The following is a 12,119-nucleotide window of genomic DNA, read 5'->3' on the forward strand; positions in this document are numbered from 1 at the left end:
CCGTGACCGCCGCGCCAATACAATCGGAGGAAACGGCGCCGCATGTCACCACGGTATTTAAACGACATGAACAATTGTTTCGGCTGGCCTGCAATTAAGTGGTGGGCCTAAATTGGTGCCTAGTCTTGAGCCGTTTTAAGATAGTCCTAAGTCGATATATATGAGCTGTTATTTTCTCCTGATCTGAAGGCTGATATTACTCTTACGTAATGTAAGGTAAAACATGAAGGCGGATAAAGAAAAATATAGAAATTCCAATTACTGTTATCTTTGCTTTCCAGTTTGGTCACAAGGCAATAGTCATCACTGTAAAGTTTTTTTTTATGTTTTTAGTGTTGACACTGTATTCTACCCATTGAAAAAAAATAGCACGCTATAGCGTGTAGAGAATTGTCTCACTAAATTGATCAATATAAAATGTCTCGCTAATAGCACGCTAATAGTATATTTTCAAGGACGACGCTATTTTTTGTAGCGCGCTATTTTTTTCATTGCCCTACCAGATGGTACTAATATTTATGCAAATGATGTGACATTCATGAGAAATAGGTATGAATATAGCACACACAATTTTTGAAATACATAAATAAGTTGATTATATGTTAATCTTAATATAGAGAAACATAATTTTGATATTAGAAATGCATACGCATACAAACTATCAATATGCATACTTAAGTATAAACAATATTTGAAAAAATCATCAAGTTTGAGTTGCTAACCACGTGTGCCACATGAATACTGAAGTGGCATTGACATGATGATATATCACACGATTCTAATTTTAAAACCAAGGAATTTCCTAAGATTAAGAAAATTGTACTTTAAGATATACTGTATTATACACCTGTATCTCAAAGAAAAAAACATGTATGCCATGTTTTTTTTCAACGAACATGCATAGTATAAATGGAAGTATGTATTTTTAATACTAGACGCAAAATCTCTTTTAGAAAAGAGAGATCACAGAATCTGTCAAGAATGTTTTCTATTTATTTTGTTGTATTTACCATATTTATATAGACAAATTGCCCTCAATCAAGTGACGGCTAAGATTAAATTATCCTCTTACCTTTCGGAGGTAAGAGGGGCCCTCTTAAAATTTCTCATTCTAACTAGTTAAGTATTATGATTCGCTCAAAGAAATGTTATGTATTCACTATGCCTTTTCAGCACAGTTTGCCACATTGACACATCCGTCGATAAAATGCAATATAGATCATAGTTGATACCAAGCTGTAGATTTGCTTCAGAAACAATTCATGCACACATGAATACAAGACGGTTTATCTTATCGAAAATCCAGCCTATAAAACCATGCTGAGTTACTCTTCAAGTCTGAAGTACAAGCAGGGATTACAAACTATATTGCCACTTTATTTAGTCGATCATTCAGACGAGGAAAATCATGTCGAATGCTGTTCCAGGTCCAAAATACAAGCAGACATTACATACTATATGACAACTCTTTATTTGGTCGATCATTCAGACTAGAAAAGGGACACTCAATTTTTTTGTCTGAAGTATAAGCAGACATTAGTGAAGCTACATATCCCCCTTCTCCTAGTACCAGCCATCTCATTATCTCAAGGTGCCTTGCAGGGCAACTTCGACATCATATTCGCGGCTTTCTGCAGATGTGAAAAGAAAAAGGAATAAAACGCTTAGAACGATCTGTCAAATTCAGAGCCAGGAGCATGGTAACCTTGTGGGATAAACATAGGACAACTGCTTGAATTTGTGTAACTATGTCTCTTCATTCAGCAGTTATCTGTAACTAAGATTCGCTGATAGTCATACAATGTGACAAATTGTAGGAACTAGGAACTAGCAGCACTTGAAGCAATTAAATAATCTCTCTGCACTCGGGGGGTATGGACATCTTATCTTTTGTAAATTTGTAAATTTTAGCAATTTCAAGCTGGGCTCAGGGTGTTTTAACTACAATGGCCCTGAGATTTGGCTGAATCTTGGCTCCGAAATCGCACTTCATTCGGTATACACATGGATGCAAAATGGGTTATCAGGAACAGAGAATAGGATGAGAACACCTGAAGGAATTACAAACCTGTTCAGTGTGAGGCAGATACTTCCCATCAAATGTGAGCACCACACGGTCTTTTCCATCAGCCCCTTTAACTTTGTCGACTGTACAGTAGAAGTCTATAGCCGACATGCTGCAATTGAAAGTGATAAGATAACAAGTGAATTTTGCAAGTGTTATTATTTGACATTTCGTTGATTATGCAACAAAGTTCCACGGAAATGAGCATAACATTTGGATTTAGAATTGTGCACATGTGAGACATTTTGGAAAGTTTATTTAGGTTCTACAAACAAAGCAAAGTCTTGAAAGAATCCAAATCATCTGAAATTCCACAGTTGTTAAGTTTCAGGTTTAGTTATTAATGTACATGCAAAATAAATTGGACAACCAATGATTTGTCTTGTATCAAATATCAAAATATGTATATGGCAACCGTGTGCCAGATTGCGAAATTGCCACACGCCTTCCGATCTCCTTCCTTTCCCGCACGTCCTCCCCGACCTCCCTCCCGATTTCTTTCCTTTCCTGCACGCCTCCCGATCTCCTTCGTCCTCCCCGACCTCCCTCCCGATTTCTTTCCTTTCCTGCACGCCTCCCGATCTCCTTCCTTTCCCGTGGGCACACCCGCTCGTGACTTCCTACTTCCCAATTTTCGGGCAAAAATAATGCTTGGACTAAGATTTGATCTCTGGTATGCAGGTAATCAACAAAGGGAACTAACCACCTCACCTGTGACACTGATTATTGAACAAGCTAAGGGAAATACTATTTTTGACATGTTTTTGCCTTTAATATGTTAGCATCGATTTTTTTTTGTTTCAAGCATCGTGGTAACTTTGATCATTGGAAATAAATTTGTTGAACCCGCCCTCGGTAATTTCTGTAAATAGCACGATAACATTCACGCTATAGACCTGATAATTTAGATACAAACATTGTGGTAACTTTAACCATTGGGGAAGATAAATGTGAAAAGATACCCGATAATTTATGTGTAAATAGATGGTAATATACGCAGCGCACATATGATAACTGAGGTAGAAACACCATGGTAACTTTGACCGTAGGGATTTTTTTTGAAAAGATACTCCGATATCTTCTGTGTAAATAGCACGGTAGCTCCTCCCCAGGCATTTTTATGTGTAAATAGCATGAAAATATATGCACTGCGATAACTAAACACCATGATAAGTTTCTGACCCGTGAGGAAGAATTTGCTGAAACATACACCTGATAAATTTTGTGTAAATAGCATGGTATTTTAAGCACTACGGGCTTGATAAGTTACCTAGAATCACCATGATAACTTTTCTCCCAGAAAAAAGTTGTTCAAAACATCCCCAATAATTTTCGTGTAAATAACATAATAATATAAGCACTGCATAACCGATAACTTGCAATATAAACATGATGGTAACTTTTTTTACCAAAGGAAAATAAGTTGTTAAAGACATACACCCGCCTCGCGCGTGGGCCTTTTGGATGAACACAACACATGGCGTGCCACGAGAAAGTGACATAATGTTTAGTGTCATGAGGGGCACACGTGCTATAGGCGTGATAAGTTACGCAAAAACATCGTGGTAATTTTTGACCTATAGAAAATGCTACCGAAACACACCCAGATTTTTAGGTGCAAGTAACATGATAATATACGAACTGTACACCTGGTAATTCATGTACAATCCCCCATGGTAACTTTGACCAGGGAGAGGTTGATGTACATATACCCTGATAACTTTTGTGTAAGTACCACGGTATTTTACACATCGAAAACCTTCTAACTTGTGTATAAAATATAGTGGTGACTTTGAAGGGGTGTAGTTGTTGAAGCATAGTACCTGGTACGTTCTATGTAAATAGTATGGTAAGTTACGCAACACAGGCATGATAACTTGCATATGAATATCATGGTAACTTTCTCTTGAGGAGAAATCATGTGGTAGACGTGAAGAAGTGACAGTTTTCTCGGGGGTGGGCGCGCAAGATGTGCGGGAGAAACAGGTTTCTCGGACGAGCCTCCGGGGTCATTTGAGAGGAGGCGAGGTCAAAGGACGGGGGATCGTGTGGTACTTTAAAATGAAAGAAGTAGAGGTATGACAGTTTTGCTTATATGGCACACGTGTGCCAAATATCACAGTCCATCAAATATTAACCAGAAAATAATGCAAAACTCAAATTTAAATCGGTGAATCTTCTTACATTCCATCACCAAAGTCCTCATTGATGATTGCCTTGATGCTCTCTCCAAAATGCATGATAGCTTCATTCAGTCTGTGTTCAGTGTAAACCATGAAACAACCAGTGAGGAAAAGTTAAGCCGATTGATGTTTGTTAACTAAACATAGTAGCATTGCGGCAGTTTCCCATTTGACACAATCCAGCCACAATCTCTTTCCATTTGACGCCAACAAGTTGGTATCTTGCTTTATCATATCAATCACGGGCTAAACTTGTACTGAAAAAAACAGCAGTGGCAAGAGTGGCACCTGTATATGGCGGGCTCGTGGACCATTTCCGGGTTGTAGGACCGGAAGGGCGGCTGCATCATGAGCTCCACGAGATCCTCGGTGAGCGCCGGGATGGCCGCCCGCAGCGCGGCCGCCGTGTCGGGCTTGAGCTGCGCCTGGCGGCGCAGCAGCTGCGCGACGTACACGTTGGTGAGCCCCGTCTCGGCCCCAATGTCGGAGAAGCTCTTCCCGGACTTGGCCTTGGCCGCCATCAGCTTCTGCACCGCGGCAGCCCTCGCGCCGCCGTCCTCCATGGCCGCCTGCGTCGCCCGGGATGTGCTCGACGGAATGGCGATCGAGGCGGGGAAGCGTAGGAGTGGGAGTGCAGTGGGCGAAGGAAGGGAGAGACGATGGGAGTGAACTGGCCCCGGTTGGGCCGGCTTATATGGCCGCGCCGGATACGCCATGGGCCATGCGGTGGCGCACCAGCACCACGGCGGCTAAGCGACGGGGAAAGTGTCGGCAGTGGGTGGTGGCATGCAGGGACACGGAGTAATTGAGCCGAGCTCACATGAGCCCGCTATCTTGGTCGTTGGTACGCGCTTTAGAGATCCGTGCCCTTTTTCTATGCGCGTGCCAGAAAATCGAGTCCTGTAGTGAAATACGTATGGATCCGACGAAAGGTTGGACAGTCGTCTACCGACGGTGAGGTGAGCCGCGGACCAGAATTCACGTTCCGTCTGATCCGTGGCTCGGGAAGTTCGCTTTCCGTCCAGTGGATCCAGACCCGAGATGAATGCAGGGACGAGAGTGTTCTTGGCTAGGGCGTGGTTCAGTTGGAAGCTGCGGACTGCTAGATAGAGGCAAGGAGCGCCGGCGGCCAGACACCATGGGGTTTCTGATGCAGCTAATCGGCAGGTATGTGGATGTTTGCTTCTCCAGTGATGCTGCCTCCATTTTTTTTGCATTCTGGTTTAGCTGATCCAGCGGACGGCTTTCCCTCAAATTTCAGATAGATCCAGTGTCCTTGAGGAAGTTGGGGAAAACTTGGTGCCGGCTCCTGTGGCTGTGAGTGTCTCTGGGGTGGGGGATTTGGAGGTGGCTCAGCCGGCGGAGCGCGAGGTAGCCAGCGGTGGACAGTGACGACGTACAAATCTAGTTCGCGCATGAAGCGGCGGCCAACAGAAGGGAGAGCTCGCCGGCGACGTCGGAGCTGTCAACGGAGAAGATGAATCCCCAAGCACTTGGTGGAACAAAAGGTATACCAACTTGCAGTCCATCAGATTTTCAGAGATTTAGGAAAAAGAAAATAGAAATCAGTAAACAAATCCTGAAGTTAGCGGGAGAGTTGATTGCTCTATGCGTCTAGAAAATTCATGCTATATGTGTCTGCGTTTGGAGGCTGATTTGCTCTCTGCATTTACAAAATTCATGTTGTATTGCGCCTGTGTTTGCTTGCTGGTTGCTCTGTGCTGTCCAAAAAAGGCCTGAATTTTGTGCTGGTGTTTGGAGATTGCTTGTTGCCGCAGTTAGATATTTCATACTAAATGTGCATTGTCTGTAGACTGGTAGGTTTCTTCAGTTAGAAAATTCATGTTGTATGTGCCTTTGTTTGCAGGCTTAGCATTGGTGCTGCCGCACCTAGCAGAACACCATTAGTGCGGCTGGATAGAGTTACTGTAGGGCTCGTGTCCTCTCTGGAGCTCCTGGAAGTTTCAATTGTGAAATAGAGGAGCTTGTAGCACTACTAGGAAAAGGCATGCTAGTGGCGCACCAAATTTGCCTTCTAATGGCGCACTACCGGTGCGCCACTGGCATCACGCCATTAGAATTAAATTTTAATGGCGCACCACCGGTGTGCCATTAGTATCTGGTGTTCTAATGGCGCACCACGTAGTGCGCCATTAGTGTAGCCTGCAGTGCGCTATTAGAATGCCTCCCAGGGGGCCATATGTACCCATGTGCTTTGGCATTCTAATGGCGCACCAGCAGTTAATGCGCCATTAGTGTGATGATCACAGTGCGCCATTAGTGTCTTGTGTGGTGCGCCATTAGTATGAATATTAGGTTTTTTTTTGTTTTTCTGATTTTTGCACAGGTTACAAAATATATTATTGGACAGAATATAGACAGCAGCACACAGCAACATCAGATTCATCGAATACAATAGAAGATTAGTCTCCGAATACAATTCATCATATTAGTCTCCGAATTCAAAAGACCGAACAAAGATAAAACATTACAAGTCTCAAGACCGCGAGTATCGAGTTTGCCTTCACATTACAAGTCGATATCGATCATCTAAACTACCATCACATAGAAGAGAGCTGTGGTCATCACGATGAGCATCATCGCGATCAAACTGGTCTTCATCCGGTTCCTCCAACGCTCCCTCCTCTCTCCCTCTAGATAGCGGGCATATCTACATTCGGCCTCCGCCCTAGTGGTGTACCCTTTGTAACTGTTACCGCTGAAATGGTGAACATGTCTCCGACACTCCTCCCAGTCGTCGTAGACTCCGGAAACCTTACCCTTGTACACGACATACGACGACATCTCTATGCACAAGCCAAACAACAGACAATACATAAGCAATATGTAAGTATGCAACAAAAGGATTGTAAGAGAAAAGTAAGACATTAATAGCACGATTCATGGTCCTACTAATAAATAGCATCGATTACATCTAAGTTGAACGACTGTCCAAACCAAAGAGACATACGAATTCATTAAAGTATAATTACAACATGAGCCAATCAATGTTTCAGAACTACACATCACTACTTTCGACTCGACTCATCGGACAGGAACGTGGATGAAGCCGCCGTCTGTCGTGATGGTCATGAAATCGTGGTCGTTGTCACCCTGCATTTGTAGCATTTCATCTATCTCACAGTTGGACGGTTGATATCCGAGGAAGAACTGCCCCGAGGTATGAAGGACATCTTGATGGATGATGTCCGCAAACTCCGATTGGATGCGAAAGAATTCTTGTCTGAGGTCCGCGTCCTGGACTGCCGACAAGCTCGCGGCCCAATCTTTGAGATTATCTGGTAGCAGAAGTTGATGATGGTCCCTTACGATCGCCCGCATGTGATGGAGGGCGTAGTAGGCATCCTTCTGACCGCCAGGCGGCTGCTTGACGCAGCAGAACTTCGTATTGTGTGAGAACACGTGCTTGCCGTACTTACGAACTGCCCTGGTGAAGGTGCCTCCAGATTTGGCGTAGGCGGGGAGAACATCATCAAGAACTTTCTTGACATTTGTGTAGTCTATCTTGGATTTACGGTTCGGGTCTAAATACGTGGCCATGGAATATGTCAGGCTTAAGAGGATGAGTGTGCAATGTGTGTCACTACACAGAACACGGAATGTTAGAAAAAAAAGAACGATCGAAATCTAAGAAATCATATGTTACGGGGCGATTAAGGGATGACTTACTCGGGAAAGTAAGCCACAAGGAAGTTATCCTTATCTGGGTTTGCCAGAATGACGCCTTCGAGGTGTGAACTCGCAACTTGGCGGTCCCCAGCGCTACTCAAGTGCTTGGCACGCATGTAGAAGGGGTCGACTATCATGATGTCCGGGGTCTTGTCTCTAATGATCCGCATCTCCATACTCAGCGAAAACAGCCGAACGAAGGTGTAGTGCAGCGGATGAAGGTTAAACATAGCAAAGATGTCATCAAACCGCAGGACGATCGTACCCCCGATGTCGCCATCCACAAAGCCCTTGCCCTCTGGCACCTTGGCCACGAAAACCGGGTATGCCACATCCTTCTCTCTGAGACGCCGCTTCTCCAAAGAAAGAACACTGTCGTGCAGACTCCGCATAGCACCGGTTGCAGCATTCAACATATTTGGCGGTAGCATCGCCCTACCCGCCACATGCACCCTTCTCGAGATATCCTTAGGTGAAGGTGGCCCGTCCTGAGCACGGACCAAACTCGGTGCCGGCTGGCTCGCACCGGCGCCCTTGTTAGTATTTCGCTTCCGTCCCTTCTTCTTGATCTCCTGTAATGGGACCGAGTTCTGCTCACAGACCGCCTTCTTGAGCGTGTTGGGGCTGATAATATTTCGCACCTCGGCTATCTGAGGCTCGGTGAAGGCGGGAGCTGGAGGCGTGTCCTGAGAACTGAACGCCAGACGACGCCTGTTGCAATTGGATTTCTCCGCCGTACCAGCTAGATCGCGGTCGTCTTGGTTGGGTTCTTGAGAAAGAGGCCCGCAGAACTCGTCAGCGTACCCATGTTCGGCAAAGTACTTATCAACTTTGGTAAATGTACCATCATCGTTGTCGTCACCGTCCGGATCCTGTGCCATAGGGCTATCCAGATCCTGTGCCATAGGGATGTCCGGCAGGTCCGGTAGCGTTGCGGCGTTCTTTCCATGGCTTGGCGCCAGCACGACTGGCGGTCTTGTCTGTGGGGTGGTGTCCCCCGCCCCCAAACGAATCTGGCTCTTCGGCCAAAGCAGGGGCCAGTTTACGCAGGTGCTGAGGGTCATCTCATCTTCTTCGTCGGCCCCAGCGGGTCGAATCAGAGGTAACAGCTCGTCGCAGCCTGGCGGCACCCGAACCACTTCAACCCTATACATTGTGGGTGGCATCGGATTACCGTGGAACATGGGGTTGCCCGGTTGAACGATTCTGCCCTTGGCGACATCGACCAACTCGGCGCCCATGAAGTGCAGAAGAGTGCAAGGAACGTCGGCGGTGCCCTGCGAAAACATGTACAGGGCGTCAGGGATGCCCAGTAAAGGCAAGGAGATGAAGTCATCGGCCGAGAGGCTTAGTTACCGTGATGCCGTCGAGCTCGGCTAATGTCGAGGCACCGCCAACGGCGGGCGTGCAGCTGACGGAGGGGGCGCTTGCTGGCGAGGTGCCGGCCGGCGTACACCCGGGTGCATTAAGCTCCAATGCCCGTGCCGGCGCCGGAGACACGAATACCGCCTCCGTCGGAGACACCAATGGCGCCGCCGCCGGAGACACCAATGGCGCCGCCGGAGACACCAATGGAGCCGCCTGCGCGCTGTGCGAGTTGCTGGCCGTGAAGCTGGGAACCGGGGGAGGCCCCTGTTGGCCGCCCGCAATCCACGTCGTCAGCCCATGAATCAACGTAGGCACCATGGCATTGAGCGTCGTTCCAAGTTGTTGTTGCACTTACTCTTGGACAAGCTCCGGAATCCGCGCCACTTGTGCCTTGAGTTCTTCAACCTCGCGCGTCTGGCTTTCCGAGCTGGTCTTTTTCTCCTTCCGCACACCAGCGGTATAGTATGACCCGCATTTTGTGGACAAGCCTTTCCCGGCCACATGACCAGCTGACGTCGGCTTAGTGAGCTTATCCTTATTTTTCATTACGTTCAACGCCCTATTTAAAGGGGTGTCGAAAGGGGAGCTCTTAGACGACCCCGCGCTACTGCTTTCAGTGTCCTACGAAAGGAACGTGAACCATTTAGAAATATTGGGGATTAATTAGAGTGCAACCATATGGAGCTAATTACGCGAGGGTGTATTCCTTACCAGAAGAAGCTCAAGCGCCCTGGTCTTCGGATCAGTGGTAAGCTCCTTTGTTATCGGGTCCTCCTTGTACCGGGCCCTGACATAGTTCCTGGTCTGCTTGTCACCGCTGTATTTCTCGAAGCGGGGCGGTAGGCCTTGCTCGGCACGCTCCGCGTCCTCCTTGTCCCATATAGGCTCTGCCACTCTGTAACCGCCGGGACCGAGTTTGTGTTCCCCTAAGTTCAACTCCCGCATTTCTTTCCCCCACTGACTTGATTCGGAGGTTGCACTGCTCTCGCACTTGATCTTGAACTCCTTGTACTCATCTTCGCTCATCAAAGGATATTTCGCCTTGATCTTCTCATAACTATCACCTTTATCAATCATTCTCTTCACCGCGCTTTTCCAAGTAGACAGGGCCGTGCTCATCTTCGTGAGGGCGGCACTGTTCACTTTATTCCCTGAGAGGCGTGTGTTTTCAAATTCGGCGGGGAACCTGTATCGTTCGTGCAACTTCGTGAAGATGAGGTTGCGCAAATTCCCTCGGTCCTTATGCCTAAGGTTCTCGGTGTTGATTGAGACGGTGCTCCGGAGAATGCACCCGAGCTGAACCGAGTACCCCTTGACTATATGTTTGGGCTCCGTTGGATTCCCGTCGGAGTCCACTTGAGTGAATTCCTCCTTGAGGGTGCGGAGCGCATTCGGGCGCCGGTCCTTCCTTTGCTTCTTCGGTTGGCTGCCATCTGTGTGTGCGCCGCCATCATCTGTGGTGGCATCCTCAGCGGCACCATCAGTGGTGTCATCCCCGATGCCACTAGGGGTTGTGTAGTCAGGATCGGTGTCTTCCGCGGCGTCCTCATAGCGGTGAGGTTCTTCCTCCATCTCCTGGGACAACTCTCAGAATTGCTTGCCGCCTGAACCGCCGGCCTCATTGTTGTGGGCCATGTTTCGCTCTAAATAGGAAAAAAGTTTGGTTAAAAAGTTGGTTATTGTCAAGGAACAAGATCATGGTCTCATCATTTAGGGTTTGTCGACACCGAGGCAGTCTAGGAAAAAATAAATCCGCAAGTCAATATATCAGGACCCATCACATCTTCATAGACTCGATGGGGCCTCAAATGCCCTTCCTCATCTACAACTAGTTGCCCGCCTCAATCGATGGGTTTTCTCACATTTTTCTGATTCAAACTAGATTTCGATGGCTGTTAGGTTATTCGGAAGCAGTAGCAACTTGTAGAGGGTGCAAACTAGCCAGCATTGGGAAGTTCCGGTCTACTAGTAGAGGGAAAAACATGGGGAGCAGCTTATAGGTTTGCTTGCTCCGGTGGGACGAGATGGAGGATATAGCTATAGCACCCCTATATCGTACATAGATTTATTTTTTGCCCTGTTGCTCTTACTAGTTTTAGCTTATCAAAGTGGATGTATGTATCACATGTTTCTGAAACTAGATTTGTATTGCTGGTAGGTTATTTTGTGTATGTGATCTAAAATAAATACAAAAATTATTTTTTGCCCCGCTTCTCTTACTAGTTTTAGCTTATCAAAGTGGATGTATGTATCATATTCTTCTGGTGCATGAGAGAGTGAGGGGTAAACCACAAGCTAGACAAGTGAAGGTGGTGGAGTGGTGCTGCATCCCCATCCATCCATCTATCCATCCATCTGCATCATCTCTTTTGACTTGACCACATTGGCTCATAGCTAATCTAGCCAAGCTACCTAGATCCACCTGCTTGCTTGTTGCACATTGTGTGGAGGGAGCAGATCTCGCCACTGCTTAAGTGTAAAGCTAGATAGTGTGTGTGTGAGAGTCCACTTAGCTGAAAATGTTGTGAGACATGATTTATCTGTTCAGTCACCATCACACACACTCAGATTAACATTCAACACCTGAACTAGAGTTAACAAATTGGGCATCTTCTAGGTCAAACTATAAATGTTGATTAATTTTTATTTCGGTTGAGAATCGGGCACCTTCTAGGTCAAGAAAATTGGGCATGACCTTTGCTAATTTTCTTGACCTAGGAGTGCCCCATTCTCAACCGAAACGGAAATTAATCAACATTTCAGGAGAAAGGGGTCATTTCAGAAGATCACAAGTAGCAGCAGCATCACAAGTT

General features: G+C 46.4%; 1 protein-coding gene across 1 annotated transcript; it reads right to left on the reverse strand.

Annotated features, from left to right (window-relative positions):
• Positions 1 to 1,339: 1,339 nt before the first annotated feature.
• LOC125552844 (cyanate hydratase-like) lies at positions 1,340 to 5,078 on the reverse strand. Its single transcript, XM_048716538.2, has 4 exons — positions 4,537 to 5,078; positions 4,250 to 4,321; positions 2,069 to 2,177; positions 1,340 to 1,631 (listed from the first exon to the last, which is right to left on the reverse strand). The coding sequence occupies exons 1-4, from the start codon at positions 4,962 to 4,964 to the stop codon at positions 1,587 to 1,589; spliced, it is 654 nt and encodes a 217-aa protein (XP_048572495.1). The 5' UTR covers positions 4,965 to 5,078; the 3' UTR covers positions 1,340 to 1,586.
• Positions 5,079 to 12,119: the final 7,041 nt, after the last annotated feature.

This window comes from Triticum urartu, chromosome 4A (genome assembly GCF_056163025.1).
Source record: "Triticum urartu cultivar PI428250 chromosome 4A, HENAU_Tu73, whole genome shotgun sequence".
In the NCBI taxonomy this organism is placed as follows: Eukaryota; Viridiplantae; Streptophyta; class Magnoliopsida; order Poales; family Poaceae; genus Triticum; species Triticum urartu.